Raw genomic sequence first — 13,949 nt, 5'->3', positions numbered from 1 at the left:
GTTTTTACAACATGCCCCAGAAGAGCACTGTGCACGTGGCTTCAAGGTGCAGTCAGCGTTGCAGCAAAGATCCTGCCTGCACCTCTGCGTGCCGCCGCAGTCACATTCTTCTCCCTTATCCAACAATCCATTGCCGCAATGCTTGATAGGTGGTATTTTTTGGGGCCTGTTGTCCAGGCAGTCCAGGTTCCCTTCCAGCACAAGTTCTGCATAAGTGTGAATGCTGCAGTTGCTGAACTCGTTCGTTTCTGCCTGGTACGAATGCATGACACAGGTTTTGTATCCTCCACAAACACAGTTGGATTCGTCGTGTTCAAGCCCCATGTGATGACCCAACTCATGGGACATGGCCCTTGAAAAGAGAATTGGATTCTTCTGCAAGTAGCTCAAAACCCCTGCAGAATAGCTTGGCCTGCAGATGGCATTACCGTATGACTTCCCGAGGGTGTGCTCGAACTCCTGGTGAGTGAGCAACAGGGCTGTGTCGTGCTTCATCCACTTCGCAAGACGGTTCACTCTCCAGCTGTTGAAATTATTCAGAAGCAACCCAACGTTATTTGTAACCTCGAAAGGGTTGCCTGTGTTCCAGATCTCCAGTCCAACCAGGACAATACTTGTGTGCAGCACCTGGAAGTGCACACCCATTAAGTTAACTATGTCCAAAATGAGGTATGCCATCCTGGTTTGATTGGCACCTTCAAACTGAAACAGCTTCTCGTCCACAACAATGTACAGCTCAATGTATTTTGGGTGCCTTGGGTCACGCCGGGTCCCCCTTTCCGCCCTCAGTTCTTCTGCCTGACGCTTTGCAACTGGAGCTCTCATTCCACACATACAAGGCTTTGGTTCGTTGATCAGGTAGAGAAGGTGCTGAAAAGCTGAAGAATCGTGGAAAGGCTCTATGCCATAATTTCTGTCTCTGATACTTAGGAATCCTGTCAAGCCAGAGCAGGTCTTAAGAACCACAAGCGAATTGGCTACGCCATCCACATGCCCTTCGTGGTAGCATTCAACAGGGATGTAGGGATGACTTTCGATCCGTCTGCCCTGGGAACTGTATGTGAAGAGTGGGAGGTTTTTGACCAGGAAGTCATCCTTCCTGGGCTTCAACTGAATGACGTAGTCCTTTCCTGATACATTGAGGATATAGGAAAGGTCATCCTTCTTGGCTTTCCCTTCAAAAAGCACCAACTGCCTTGGGGTGATCACTTCATACCACGTATACTCAGGAGCAGGAAATGAGCTGGTGGGAAGGAGGAACCCCAGCAAAATAACAGGATTCGTCAACTGCAGAACCAACCATTTGTGGAGGCCACCGCTGCCACGTGCCATGATTTGCTTCCACTATTCACTATCCTTAAACAGCCTAGAGGAGAGAGGAGAGAAATTGAAATTCAAGTACAAGGAGAGAAATTTTTGATTGTAGGAATAGACTGGGCTTTCTGACTTAACATCCCCACCAATCATTAATTCTCAAGAGGCTTTTTTAGACTTGTCAGCGTGCTCAAGAAAACACAAGGCAATTCCTGCCACTGCCACCATCTCTCTCTTGACAGTCGTCAACATCATTTGGTTGTGAGAGAGTTTAAAAAGGTGAAGCGCCCACTGCTGTCTGGCATATGCAAATGGAGTTAGGGTAACCAAAACACAGGCCGTCCTTAAACCTTTGACTCTAAAGGCCTCCACAACTTTAGGGCCTAGGCGCCACAAGTTTCTCTTCTCAGAAGCTGTTGTGGTCACCTTTCTGGGTGATAAGAAGGACCAAAAGGAGGAAGGGTGGACAGCAGAGAGAGGAAGATACCCCAATAATTATATTCCTCTAGTCCCAGGAATTCTCATTTAATCTTCTAAAGTGTATTTCCAGAGACTTCTAGATGACAAAGGAGACGACAAAGAGGGAGGAGGAACCACCATACCGGTTCAAATGTCCTCTCCTGTGGTGGGAAATTCCATGACCAGGCTAAAGGTTTCTCATGCTTTTTTGAATGTGGACATTCCATCGGCTGAGGCAGGTGGGCATTGGAGGAACACAGTAGAGAGCAGCTGTTTGCTATTCTCGATGTGGATCAGGACCCACTTATTGCTGGAATCCTGGCCAAGAGGGCTAACCTAGGCCACATTCACACTGTGGGTTTAAAGGGGAATTGTGAAGGAAGAGTATACATGAGTAGCCAACTGTGACAGGGGGAAAGGTCAGGCGGGCTAAAGCTCAGAATGATCTCAGGCTTGCAAGAGAGGTGAAAGATAACCATACCGGTTCAAATGTCCTCTCCTGTGGTGGGAAATTCCATGAGCAGGCTAACGGTTTCTCATCCTTTTTTGAATGTGGACATTCCATCGGCTGAGGCAGGTGGGCATTGGAAGGGCATTGAGTGCCTTGGGTCACGCCGGGTCCCCATTTCCGCCCTCAGTTCTTCTGCCTGACGCTTTGCAACTGGAGCTCTCATTCCACACATACAAGGCTTTGGTTCGTTGATCAGGTAGAGAAGGTGCTGAAAAGCTGAAGAATCGTGGAAAGGCTCTATGCCATAATTTCTGTCTCTGATACTTAGGAATCCTGTCAAGCCAGAGCAGGTCTTAAGAACCACAAGCGAATTGGCTACGCCATCCACATGCCCTTCGTGGTAGCATTCAACAGGGATGTAGGGATGACTTTCGATCCGTCTGCCCTGGGAACTGTATGTGAAGAGTGGGAGGCTTTTGACCAGGAAGTCATCCTTCCTGGGCTTCAACTGAATGACGTAGTCCTTTCCTGATACATTGAGGATATAGGAAAGGTCATCCTTCTTGGCTTTCCCTTCAAAAAGCACCAACTGCCTTGGGGTGATCACTTCATACCACGTATACTCAGGAGCAGGAAATGAGCTGGTGGGAAGGAGGAACCCCAGCAAAATAACAGGATTCGTCAACTGCAGAACCAACCATTTGTGGAGGCCACCGCTGCCACGTGCCATGATTTGCTTCCACTATTCACTATCCTTAAACAGCCTAGAGTAGAGAGGAGACAGACTGGGCTTTGTGACTTAACATCCCCACCAATCATTAATTCTCAAGAGGCTTTTTTAGACTTGTCAGCGTGCTCAAGAAAACACAAGGCAATTCCTGCCACTGCCACCATCTCTCTCTTGACAGTCGTCAACATCATTTGGTTGTGAGAGAGTTTAAAAAGGTGAAGCGCCCACTGCTGTCTGGCATATGCAAATGGAGTTAGGGTAACCAAAACACTGTCCGTCCTTAAACCTTTGACTCTAAAGGCCTCCGCAATTTTAGGGCCTAGGCGCCACAAGTTTCTCTTCTCAGAAGCTGTTGTGGTCACCTTTCCGGGTGATAAGAAGGACCAAAAGAAGGAAATGGTGGACAGCAGAGAGAGGAAGATACCCCAATAATTATATTCCTCTAGTCCCAGGAATTCTCATTTAATCTTCTAAAGTGTATTTCCAGAGACTTCTAGAAGACAAAGGAGACGACAAAGAGGGAGGAGGAACCACCATACCGGTTCAAATGTCCTCTCCTGTGGTGGGAATTTCCATGACCAGGCTTTTTTGAATGTGGACATTCCATCGGCTGAGGCAGGTGGGCATTGGAAGAGCACGGAACACGGTAGAGAGCAGCTGTTTGCTATTCTCGATGTGGATCAGGACCCACTTATTGCTGGAATCCTGGCCAAGAGGGCTAACCTAGGCCACATTCACACTGTGGGTTTAAAGGGGAATTGTGAAGGAAGAGTATACATGAGTAGCCAACTGTGACAGGGGGAAAGGTCAGGCGGGCTAAAGCTCAGAATGATCTCAGGCTTGCAAGAGAGGTGAAAGATAATAAAGCCACTTCCAAACTGAAGAGGAGGTGGGGTTGCGGGCTCACAGCCCCCGCAAGAATGAGGGAATCCTCACGCGTGTCATCTCCCTGCCTAGCCAATTGGCTGGTCGGGGGTGTGTGTGTGTGACCTGGGCTATTTATGCCCGGCGCGCCCGAGGACCGCCCTCTCTTCGCCTCTCCAGCTGATAGCCGATAGGCCTAAGCCAATACCGCTCAATTCCTACAATCAATAAAGTTGTGGCTGTTTTCACCCATTAACCTTAAATACCGCGTCATGTGTATTTATTTCTCAAGGGGGGGAGGGGGACTTGCCACGCAATAAAGGTTTATTTGGCTATGTTCAAAGCAGCAGGAAGAACAAGCAAGTCCTCTGAGGGGAGAAAACGAAGAAATGCTATTGAGGGACAGAGAGGAGATGGAGGCTGCTCCTACTTGACCTCTATCCGAAAGGAAAGCCGTGCCCAACCTGGTGATAACACAATAAACAATGCAAGGAGGGAACTGCAGCCCAATATAGGAGAAGTGGTGGGAAAGGATAGGGGCATAGAATCAAAACTAGGCAGAGATCAAGACCCAAAGCAGTACCCACAGGAAAGACTCAGACACGAGACAAGTTGGCTGGACTGGAGAGTCAAGCCTTGAGACCCTTAGGATCAGCTGGCAGAACATGGGACGCTGCCTTGTACAGATCATTGGCCCATCTGGGTCAATATTTCCTACACTGACTGGCAAGAGCTCTCTCGCCCAAGCCCTACCTGGAGATGCTGTCGGGGACTGAACCCGGGACCTTTTGCATGCAAAGCAGATGTTGTATCTGTTATGTGCTGAAGTTCTCACCCTGGGCCAGCAGGGGCATACTGTAGATAGTTATGCAAATAAGGGATCGAAAGTGACGTTCAGTGATTCAGCTCAGTGATTCAGCTCAGAGAGTGGCCGCATCTGGCTGTGCTCTGATGTCCATCGATCCCACCTTCGTCACCAGTGTTAAGTTGTGGGTGAACATATCAGACGACACAGCGATTCTTCAAACAGCTCTTGTTTATTGACAGACCAGAACTGAACTGAACTGAAGGGTTCAGTCGGCCTGCTTATATAGAGCTCCAGTACAACGTAACTGTAAATTTTCTAAAACTATCCAGTATCACTGAGCTACAGACTGGTGTTGCAACCCAGAGGGACTGTAGGGCCTAGTCCACCAGGCTTAAAATGGAAAGGGGGAGCAGGCAGTGCAGGCAATGAGGGAACCGCCAGAAGGCCCTCGGCTCTGGACCTCAGCGTCCGGGCAGAATGATGGGGGTGGAGACGCTCCTTCAGGTATGCTGGACCGAGGCCGTTTAGGGCTTTAAAGGTCAGCACCAACACTTTGAATTGTGCTCGGAAACGTACTGGGAGCCAATGCAGGTCTTTCAAGACCGGTGTTATATGGTCCTGGTGGCCACTCCCAGTCACCAGTCTAGCTGCCGCATTCTGGGTTAATTGCAGTTTCCGGGTCACCTTCAAAGGTAGCCCCACGTAGAGCGCATTGCAGTAGTCCAAGCAGGAGATAACTAGAGCATGCACCACTCTGGCAAGACAGCCCACGGGCAGATAGGGTCTCAGCCTGCGTACCAGATGGAGCTGGTAGACAGCCGCCCTGTACACAGAATTAACCTGCGCCTCCATGGGCAATTGTGGGTCCAAAATGACTCCCAGGCTGCGCACCTGGTCCTTCAGGGGCACAGTTTCCCCATTCAGGAGCAGGGAATCCCCCACACCCACCCACTGTCCCCCCCAAAACAGTACTTCTGTCTTGTCAGGATTCGGCCTCAATCTGTTAGCCACCAACCATCCTCCAACCGCCTCCAGGCACTCACAACTCTATGATTCTATGTGTGTGGCAAGGTGGATGGAGCAGGCAGTGAGGAGATGCCAAGAACCTCTTCACAGAAGGTGCTCCTTGCTTGTGGCATGGAGGGTGGCGGGGAAACACCTTCTACCCTCGTCTCCATTCTCACCTTTAAGTTTTTCCCCAAACATGGTCAGGAACACTGTGAAATTTATAGGCCCAGGAGCTTCCTTGACCATGTCGTCCAGTTCTTCATTCTTCACATTCAAGCGTCCTGAGGAAGGAGGGAAAAATGACAGAGTAGAACAGGCATCCCCAACCTTTGGCCCTCCAGATGTTTTAGACTACAGTTCCCATCATCCCTCACCACTGGTCCTGTTAGCTAGGAATCATGGGAGTTGTAGGCCAAAACATGTGGAGGGCCACAGGGTGGGGATGCCTGGAGTAGAAGAACTCTAGGGGAGATTTGTCAACGATCCATTCAAATATCAAACTAATAATAATAATAATAATTTATTATTTATACCCCGCCCATCTGGCTGGGCTTCCCCAGCCACTCTGGGCGGCTTCCAACAAAATATTAAAATACCGTAATACATCAAACATTAAAAGCTTCCCTAAACAGGGCTGCCTTCATATGTCTTCTAAAAGTTTGGTAGTTGTTCTTCTCTTTGACATCTGGTGGGAGGAAGTTCCACAGGGAGGGTGCCACTACCGAGAAGGCCCTCTGCCTGGTTCCCTGTAACTTGGCTTCTCGCGGTGAGGGAGCTGCCAGAAGGCCCTCGGCGCTGGACCTCAGCGTCTGGGCAGAACGATGGGGGTGGAGATGCTCCTTCAGGTATACTGGACAGAGACCATTTAGGAATTATCACATTAAGCCTGTGCAACAGGAGCAGGCAGCTTGTCGCCTTTTGGGGGACTATAATTTCCACCAGCCCCAGTCAGCAGAGCCGACAGCCATGGGTGATGGGTGTTTTAGTTCGAAAAGAGAGCACCGTGTTGGCCACACCAAATTGAGAGGCCCACCACCAGACCTTTGGCAACCGACCAACTGCATCTGGTGGCCCACCAGAGGGCTGTTTTGTTACCTGGAACTGCAAAAATTAGGGTTGCCGGGCACACAGCAGGCCACTATAAATAGTTTACAGGGCTCATGAGAGGCAGTGTGGTGTAGTGGTTAGAAAGCTGGACTGGGATCCAGCAAGCATTCAGATCCATGAAGCCCATTGGAACTGGCCTTGGGCCACTTTCTGCCTCCCAGTCTCACCTCCCTCACAGGTTTGCTGTGTAGATTAAATGAGCAGGAGGAGATCCATAATGAGCTCCTTGGAGGAAAAGGTGAGATATAAATGCAGGAAATGAATGAATGAATGAATGCAGACTGGTTTGGGCTTGATGGGTTACAAGTCCTGCTGAACTTTCAGAAAGATCCCAGATCTTTGAACAGCAAATGATTCAGATTACTGCATGCTTGGTTTTTCAGACTTTGTGGGAATCGACATTTTGAATTTAAGTTGGTGGACCTGGCAGAGAATTTTAGTTGGGTGGTGAGAGAAGAGAAAATGTTGGCAATTGAAATAGGCCTTTTCGTTGGAAAAAATTAATGCATGCTGTATGTATGTCTATTTTAGGCTGCTCTTTGGTTTTTTTTAATCCAACTTGAGTCCTATTCAGAGCCGACCCACTGAAATTAATGAACCCAAGAGGCCCCATCTTCTCTATGCATTTAAAGCAGAATCACAACACTTCAAACAGGCGTGGTCGCCCCTAAGGAATTCTGGGAGATGTAGTTTGTGAAGGGTGCTGAGAGCAGTTAGGAGGGCACCCTATCCCCCTCCCAGAGCTACAGTTCCCAGAGTTCCCTAGGAAGAGGAATACACTGTCTGGGAATTGTAGTCTCTTTATAGTGGTATGATACTGCTTTAAATGTATACAGTGCAGATGGGGCCTAACTCAGGGCAGTGGCATAGCGTGGGGGGCCGGCCGCACTGGGCGCAACATCTGGGGGGGGCGCTCGCACTCACAGCTCTCTGCCCCTGCTAAAATCCACGGGTTAGGGGGCGCAAATTACTTGCCTTGCCCCGGGTGCTGACAACCCACGCTACATCACTGACTCAGGTTCATTAATTTCAGTGGGTCTACTCTGCGTAGGACCAGCAATGAATGCAACCTTTCCCACCCCACCTTTTTTATTATTATTTTTTACAAAGATACTAGGTTGCTATACAAAGGTAAAGAAAAGCAAAACAGACAAATCCTCTGTAATACAGTTATGGATAATACATAATCATAATAATTAAAAACACTAGAGGCAGTTTTAAAAGCAGACAGAACAGATTAGATACAAAGCCATAAAAATGTAAGGTTTGTCCTGGTTCTGCTTACTAGCTTTTGGGTGTTTTATAGGGTTTCTTTGCTTACCTAATGCGGCGAACGTATCTCTCAGGTCTGTTTTGTCAATGAACCCATCGCGGTTCTGATCCATGATAGTGAAGGCCTAAATGAGGGATATCAGGGCACAGTTGTGTTACCTGGCCACACTGCAAGGTCATGCTAGATGCAGAAATTGCTTTCCTGAGAATCTTTAAAGAAATTGGAGTTCTTGTTGAAACTGCACTGAAAAGGATATATCAGGAACTCTGGCCAAAAGTTTCAATATAAGGAATAATTCCTACTCAAGAGTTGAAATGAAAAACGTGTGTATTCTGCTAAGAATAACAGTTTGAAGCTAGTAGTAAATTTAAACACAACGTGTAAGTACGATAGTTTTAAAGTAATGGTAAGTTTGGATACAACGTTTAAGTACAGAAATAATGTAGTTTCAAATATACAGTGATATAGTACAAAGGTACATGAAATACCAGTGCACAACAATTGTTTTATACAAGTCTCAATAGCAGTCAAAAAGAGTCCACATTATATAAAATCAGAATAAAGAATAAAGGATCAAATAGGGCCAAAAAGGAGTATCCGGAGTGTGAATCAGATGTACGACTCAGTAGTGGTAACCAGGACAGGGCCCTGTTTCGGAGTACACGCCTTCTTCAGCTCGGTTTTTTGACGACTATAAATTTGTTGAAAGTCTGTATCATTTAATTCTTTCATGTTTCTTTTTCGACATGCGTCTTAGATAATTGCATCCAAGTTTTCTTGCGTTTCTCTGTGCATTTTCATTTCAACTCTTGAGTAGGAATTATTCCTTATATTGAAACTTTTGGCCAGAGTTCTTGATATATCCTTTCCTGAGAATCTTGGCAATATTATTAGGGGAAATTACATTCGCAAATGTGTGCATGAGGAGAAATTCACACTAAAATGCCGGTGAATTTTCACGAGGGCTTTAAAATAAATGCATTGCCAGATGGTACACAACACCAGTGCAGTTAGGGAAAATGTACAAAACTAGTTCAAATATATGTTGGAGGTGTAAGGAAAAGGAGGGGACATTTTATCATATGTGGTGGGATTGTAAGGTAATTTGGGAAATGATATACAACGAATTGAAGAAAATGTTCCATTTAACATTTGTTAAAAAACCTGAAGCATTTTTATTAGGGATTGTAGGGAAAGATCTGCCAAAAAAGCTGAAAAACATCTTCATGTATGCGACAACGGCCGCGAGAGTTTTAATAGCACAAGGATGGAAGACTGAAGAAACCCCCAACTAAAGAATCATGGCAAGAAAAATTGATGGATTATGCAGAACTGGCAAAACTGACATCTAAGCTACGGGACAAGGATAACTGTGACTTTAAAAATGAATGGGAACCCTTTACAAAGTATTTGAAGACGCAACAAAGCGAACTGGACTCCTTGGCTGGCTTTGAATAAACATTCACAAACTTTTTATTGATAATAATCAGCTAAATAGTTTGAGGATCTATACAACTGTGTAACATGCAGAAAACAGCACTTTTAGAGAAATCAAAGACTGGAACTGAGGGAAGTCGGGGGGTGGGGGGTTCTGTGGGGGGAGGGAGGGGAGGGAGGGAAAATGGGGGGGAAATAAGGATGATATGTTTCTGGATAATATGTTTTGTTTTACTTTTGAATAAAAAAGTTATTTAAAAATAATATTAAAATAAAATAAAATAATTGCAAAATGCTGCGGGAATGTGGTCACTGCAAATTGGGAACTAGATTGGGTGCCCCCCCTTACTTCAATGCCTCCCCCTCCCCACACCCAGAGCAAACCCAGAAATCTGTTCTGCAGAACCGAACAAAAATAGAAAGGGGGGGGGGCGGAGAGAAAGTCAGCTCAGAGTATGCACCACCTGCTGGTGTTTTGCCATGCGTTGAAATTGGCAGGAGTCTTGTATTCCAGCATTTAAGCTCTGGTATTGTGAACAGGTTCCATGGCTGAGACCGGGCTTCCCATTTAAGCCCCTTTTAATTGGTTTCTAGAACCTTTAGTCTCTGAGAATGTGGACTCACCCAGGACTTGGCGTGCAATTCTGTGCTTAAAATAAATGAGTAAAAGCATTGGCCTGGCCTGCCCTCAAGACACAAGGCTGCCTGCGGCCGGCTGATTTGGTTTAGCAAAGGAACGCCTGCAAAGAGGTGCTGCTTTTATTACAGGTGTGGAACTGAGACTGAGAGATAAGCCAAAGGCACTTCAGGGGAGTTTGTGGAGAGTGAGATTTGAATGTAGAGCTGCCCCTTTGACTCAGTGCACAGCCAGCTTGGACAGCTTTCTCAGAATGATCTAGGAAGCTAACAAAATTTTGTTAGCTAAAAATTGGGAACTACAAGATTTACCAACAGTGGAGGACTGGCAGATGAAGATGATGGAATTTTTAGAGCTGGCCGACCTAACCGGAAGAATCTGTGATCAGAAGGAGGAGGAGTATCATAATGAATGGAAGAAATTTAAGGACTATTTAAATAAATATGTTAAGTTAATCTAAGTAGAACTACTTGTGAGTAACTGATTGGTCTAGGAGATAACTATGTTAAATTACATAATACTATGGATTGAAGTCAATATGGAAAGGAAGAAAGATGTTAAATGACTAAGTAATTATTATTGGAAAATAGTGTTGGAAAACTGCGACAATGAATAATCTGGAAACTCAGCTAGTGGGATTTGAGGAAGTCATATAACAATGGTACAAAAGTGGATATCTAACGGTTAAGATAAATGTCTGTTTGTCTGTTTTCTTTGTAATGTAATGTTTTCTTTTTTTATTATATAAATTTGGAAACTCAATAATTTTTTTGAAAAAACAAACAAGACCAGAACTATTTAGGAAGATTTTGGGTGCAACTCTCCCCCAAAAGGCCATTCCCCCCCCCCCGCCGCTTTTCTTCTTGGGCTGTCTTGACGTACCTCCTTGAACTCCTGGATCTGAGCCTGCTCAAACATGGAAAAGACGTTGGAGTTGGCGCCTTCGGATCGCTTCTTGGCTTTCTTGGGAGACTTCGAGAGATGCAAGGGGGACAATTGTTATTCACGGGTGCCCCCTTAAGCCTTGGAGCTGCAGCAGGGCTGCAGCAGAGGTGGGAAGCAAAAGGAAGGTGCCGGCAGATTTTATCATTTATTTATATTATTCCATAGAATCAGAGCTGTCTTTCCCATAGGGCTTAGTGGTTTGCTTCTTTTCGTCTGTCCTGAATCTCCCAGCGTTCAGTCTCCTCTGCTTGCATTAAAAGGCAAGGCAACCCCCTCCCAGCTCTTTTGGATTCAGATGCTTCTCTCTCTCTCTCTCTCTCTCTCTCTCTCTCTCTCTCTCTCTCTCTCTCTCTCTCTCTCTCTCTCTCTCTCACACACACACACACACACACACACACACACACACAAACACAAGCTCTGCTCATTCACAGTGGTGGTGGTTTCGCTGAGAAGCATCCCGGGAGGAGTGCTGAAGCAATGAAGTCACATCAGTTCCCAGCAAAGCCTGACAGTTCTGCACTGTTTGAGATGGAAAGCAAAGAGAATCCCTTTTCTGTGGCCCAAGCAAATGTTTTCTGTAAGTGAGAAACATAAAGAGACACTCGACCACATCATTTCCTTTCCCGACAAGTCCATTGACTGCTTTGTCCAGTGCCGGCAAACAATGGAGAATGGAGTCCATAGAAGTTGTGGCACAAAGGACTGTTGTTTGCGCGCACACCCCCCCAACGAGATGGACAGTGCACTGCAAGTATATGCAGAATAGCAGGGGGGAAGGCTCATCTTGGACACTGTAATTGCAAAATAAAATGTAAATTGCAATAAATCGGAGACAATCTTTCATACGACCCTGACTCTCATCCTAATAAAGGTAAAGGGACCCCTGAAAGTTAAGTCCAGTCGCGAACGACTCTGGGGTTGCGGCACTCATCTCGCTTTACTGGCCAAGGGATCTGGCGTTTATCCGCAAACAGTTTTTCTGGGTCATGTGGCCAGCATGACTAAGCCGCTTCTGGCGAAGCCAGAGCAGCACATGGAAACGCTGTTTACCTTCCCGCTGGAGTGGTACCTATTGATCTACTTGCACTTTGACGTGCTTTCGAACTGCTAGGTGGACAGGAGCTGGGACTGAACAACAGGAGCTCACCCCATTGCGACCTTCCAATCGGCAAGTCCAAGCAGCACAGTGGTTTAGACCACAAAGCCAAGGGACATGTACCCCTATAACAATTTAGCCTACATTATCGTGTAGCCCCTAACACGGCCCTGTATGACAGACCGGCATTATTATTAGCCCCATATTGTAGATGGGAAGACTGAGGCTCAACTAAGGCCTCCTAGTGAGTTTGCAGCAAAGGTGCCTGGCAAACTGGGGACTTTCCAGTTTATAGTTCAGTCTCTTGGCTCTTGGCTCTTTTTATTTAGATGGTGTTTTGCACTGCAGTTCCCTCCATCCTCAGCCAGCCCATCTACTTGGGAAGGTTGATTCAGGGCTTGCCCACATTTGTGCATCATTTGCCTATTCATCCATCCCTTGAAATTAGATGGGAGTACAGCAGACCAAACCTGCACATGCTTGCATTTGTGTATGGGGACCAACTTCTGTCTTTTCCTGTTCATACCAGGAGGCATTCCTCTTTTGTGGGACGTGGGTGGCACTGTGGGTTAAACCACAGAGCCTAGGACTTGCCGATCAGAAGGTCGGCAGTTTGAATCCCCTTGACGGGGTGAGCTCCCGTTGCTCGGTCCCTGCTCCTGCCAACCTAGCAGTTCTAAGGCATGCCAGTGCAAGTACATAAATAGGTACCGCTCCGGCGGGAAGGTAAACGGCGTTTCTGTGCGCTGCTCTGGTTTGCCAGAAGCGGCTTAGTCATGCTGGCCACATGTACGCCAGCTCCCTCGGCCAGTGGAGAGCCAGTGTGGTGTAGTGGTTAAGAGCGGTAGTCTCGTAATCTGCGGAACTGGGTTCGCGTCTCCGCTCCTCCACATGCAGCTGCTGGGTGACCTTGGGCCAGTCACACTTCTCTGAAGTCTCTCTGCCCCACTCACCTCACAGAGTGTTTGTTGTGGGGGAGGAAGGGAAAGGAGAATGTTAGCCGCTTTGAGACTCCTTAAAGGGAGTGAAAGGCGGGATATCAAATCCAAACTCTTCTTTTTCAGTAAAGCGAGATGAGCACCACAACCCCAGAGTCAGCCATGACTGGACCCAATGGTCAGGGGTCCCTTTACCTTTACCTTTTACTGCAGCCCACACCTGCACATGTTTGCATTTGTTTATGGGGACCAACTTCTGTCTTTTCCTGTTCATACCAGGAGACATTCCTCTTTTTTGGGGGGGGGTCATTGCTTTCTAATCTGTCGATTCTATTGCACCCATAAAACACCAGCAGAGCGTGCACACAGAGAGCTACTAATGCACCTTGTTTTTCACAAATCCAAAAATGTGCAAAAACACCCAGCCAGGTAATTGTAAATGTGCTTGTGCAGTGTGTGAGAGCAAGGGCCATCGCTCAGGGTGTCTGCCTTGCAATCTCCAGGGAGGACAAGTGGTATTCAGAAGTGTTGCTGTTTCTGACGCTTGAAGTAGAAATTAGTCTCTATCAGTCATGGTTAGTAGTCATGGACAGAGCATCCTTTGGCACAGAGCATCCTGGTTTATTGCAGATGCATGAAGGGCAAAGCTGTCAAGGTTGGGCTCCACGGTCCTGCTTTCAATCTTGAGGATTCACACTAGGCAAGATTCACTGCGCGCTCTCTGGGATTAGGGGTTAAATCCTAGTTTCTGGTGCTGAGCCGTGGGTCAGATCAAGCTCGGTCCGCAAACCTCAACGCAATGAGAAATCGGGTAATCTGGTGAGCATCGGCCACCCCGCGGAACGCCCGCGCCCCAGCCAATCAGAAGCTGCCCGCTCACAA

The 13,949-nt window shown here is 47.0% G+C and overlaps 3 protein-coding genes across 3 annotated transcripts in view; all 3 read right to left on the bottom strand.

The window, feature by feature from the left end:
- Positions 1–1,404, bottom strand: LOC308591561 (disintegrin and metalloproteinase domain-containing protein 21-like; the record flags this gene model as incomplete). The annotated part of the gene is made up of 1 exon (XM_081202328.1): positions 1–1,404. A coding segment is annotated over exon 1 (1,332 nt), but the record flags the coding sequence as incomplete, so codon positions are not given.
- Positions 1,405–2,309: 905 nt separating this feature from the next.
- Positions 2,310–3,336, bottom strand: LOC308591560 (disintegrin and metalloproteinase domain-containing protein 9-like; the record flags this gene model as incomplete). The annotated part of the gene is made up of 1 exon (XM_081202327.1): positions 2,310–3,336. Exon 1 carries the CDS (start codon positions 2,952–2,954, stop codon positions 2,310–2,312), a length of 645 nt encoding a protein of 214 aa, XP_081058453.1. The 5' UTR covers positions 2,955–3,336.
- Positions 3,337–5,736: 2,400 nt separating this feature from the next.
- LOC308591559 (myosin regulatory light chain 2A, cardiac muscle isoform-like) overlaps positions 5,737–13,949 on the bottom strand; it is a gene marked incomplete at its 3' end in the record, with an annotated part of 50,531 nt that continues 42,318 nt past the window's right edge. The window contains exons 2-4 of the mRNA XM_081202326.1: positions 10,971–11,060; positions 8,063–8,138; positions 5,737–5,915 (exon numbers count right to left, since the gene is read on the bottom strand). Of these exons, the coding sequence (XP_081058452.1) occupies positions 5,737–5,915; positions 8,063–8,138; positions 10,971–11,060 (345 nt within the window). The remainder of the gene's footprint in view (positions 5,916–8,062; positions 8,139–10,970; positions 11,061–13,949) is intronic.

This window comes from Podarcis bocagei (genome assembly GCF_964188305.1).
Source record: "Podarcis bocagei genome assembly, chromosome: 7".
Taxonomy (NCBI): domain Eukaryota; kingdom Metazoa; phylum Chordata; class Lepidosauria; order Squamata; family Lacertidae; genus Podarcis; species Podarcis bocagei.
The sequence above is the reverse complement of the archived record's forward strand: the minus strand, read 5'-3'. Positions and strand labels throughout refer to the sequence as shown.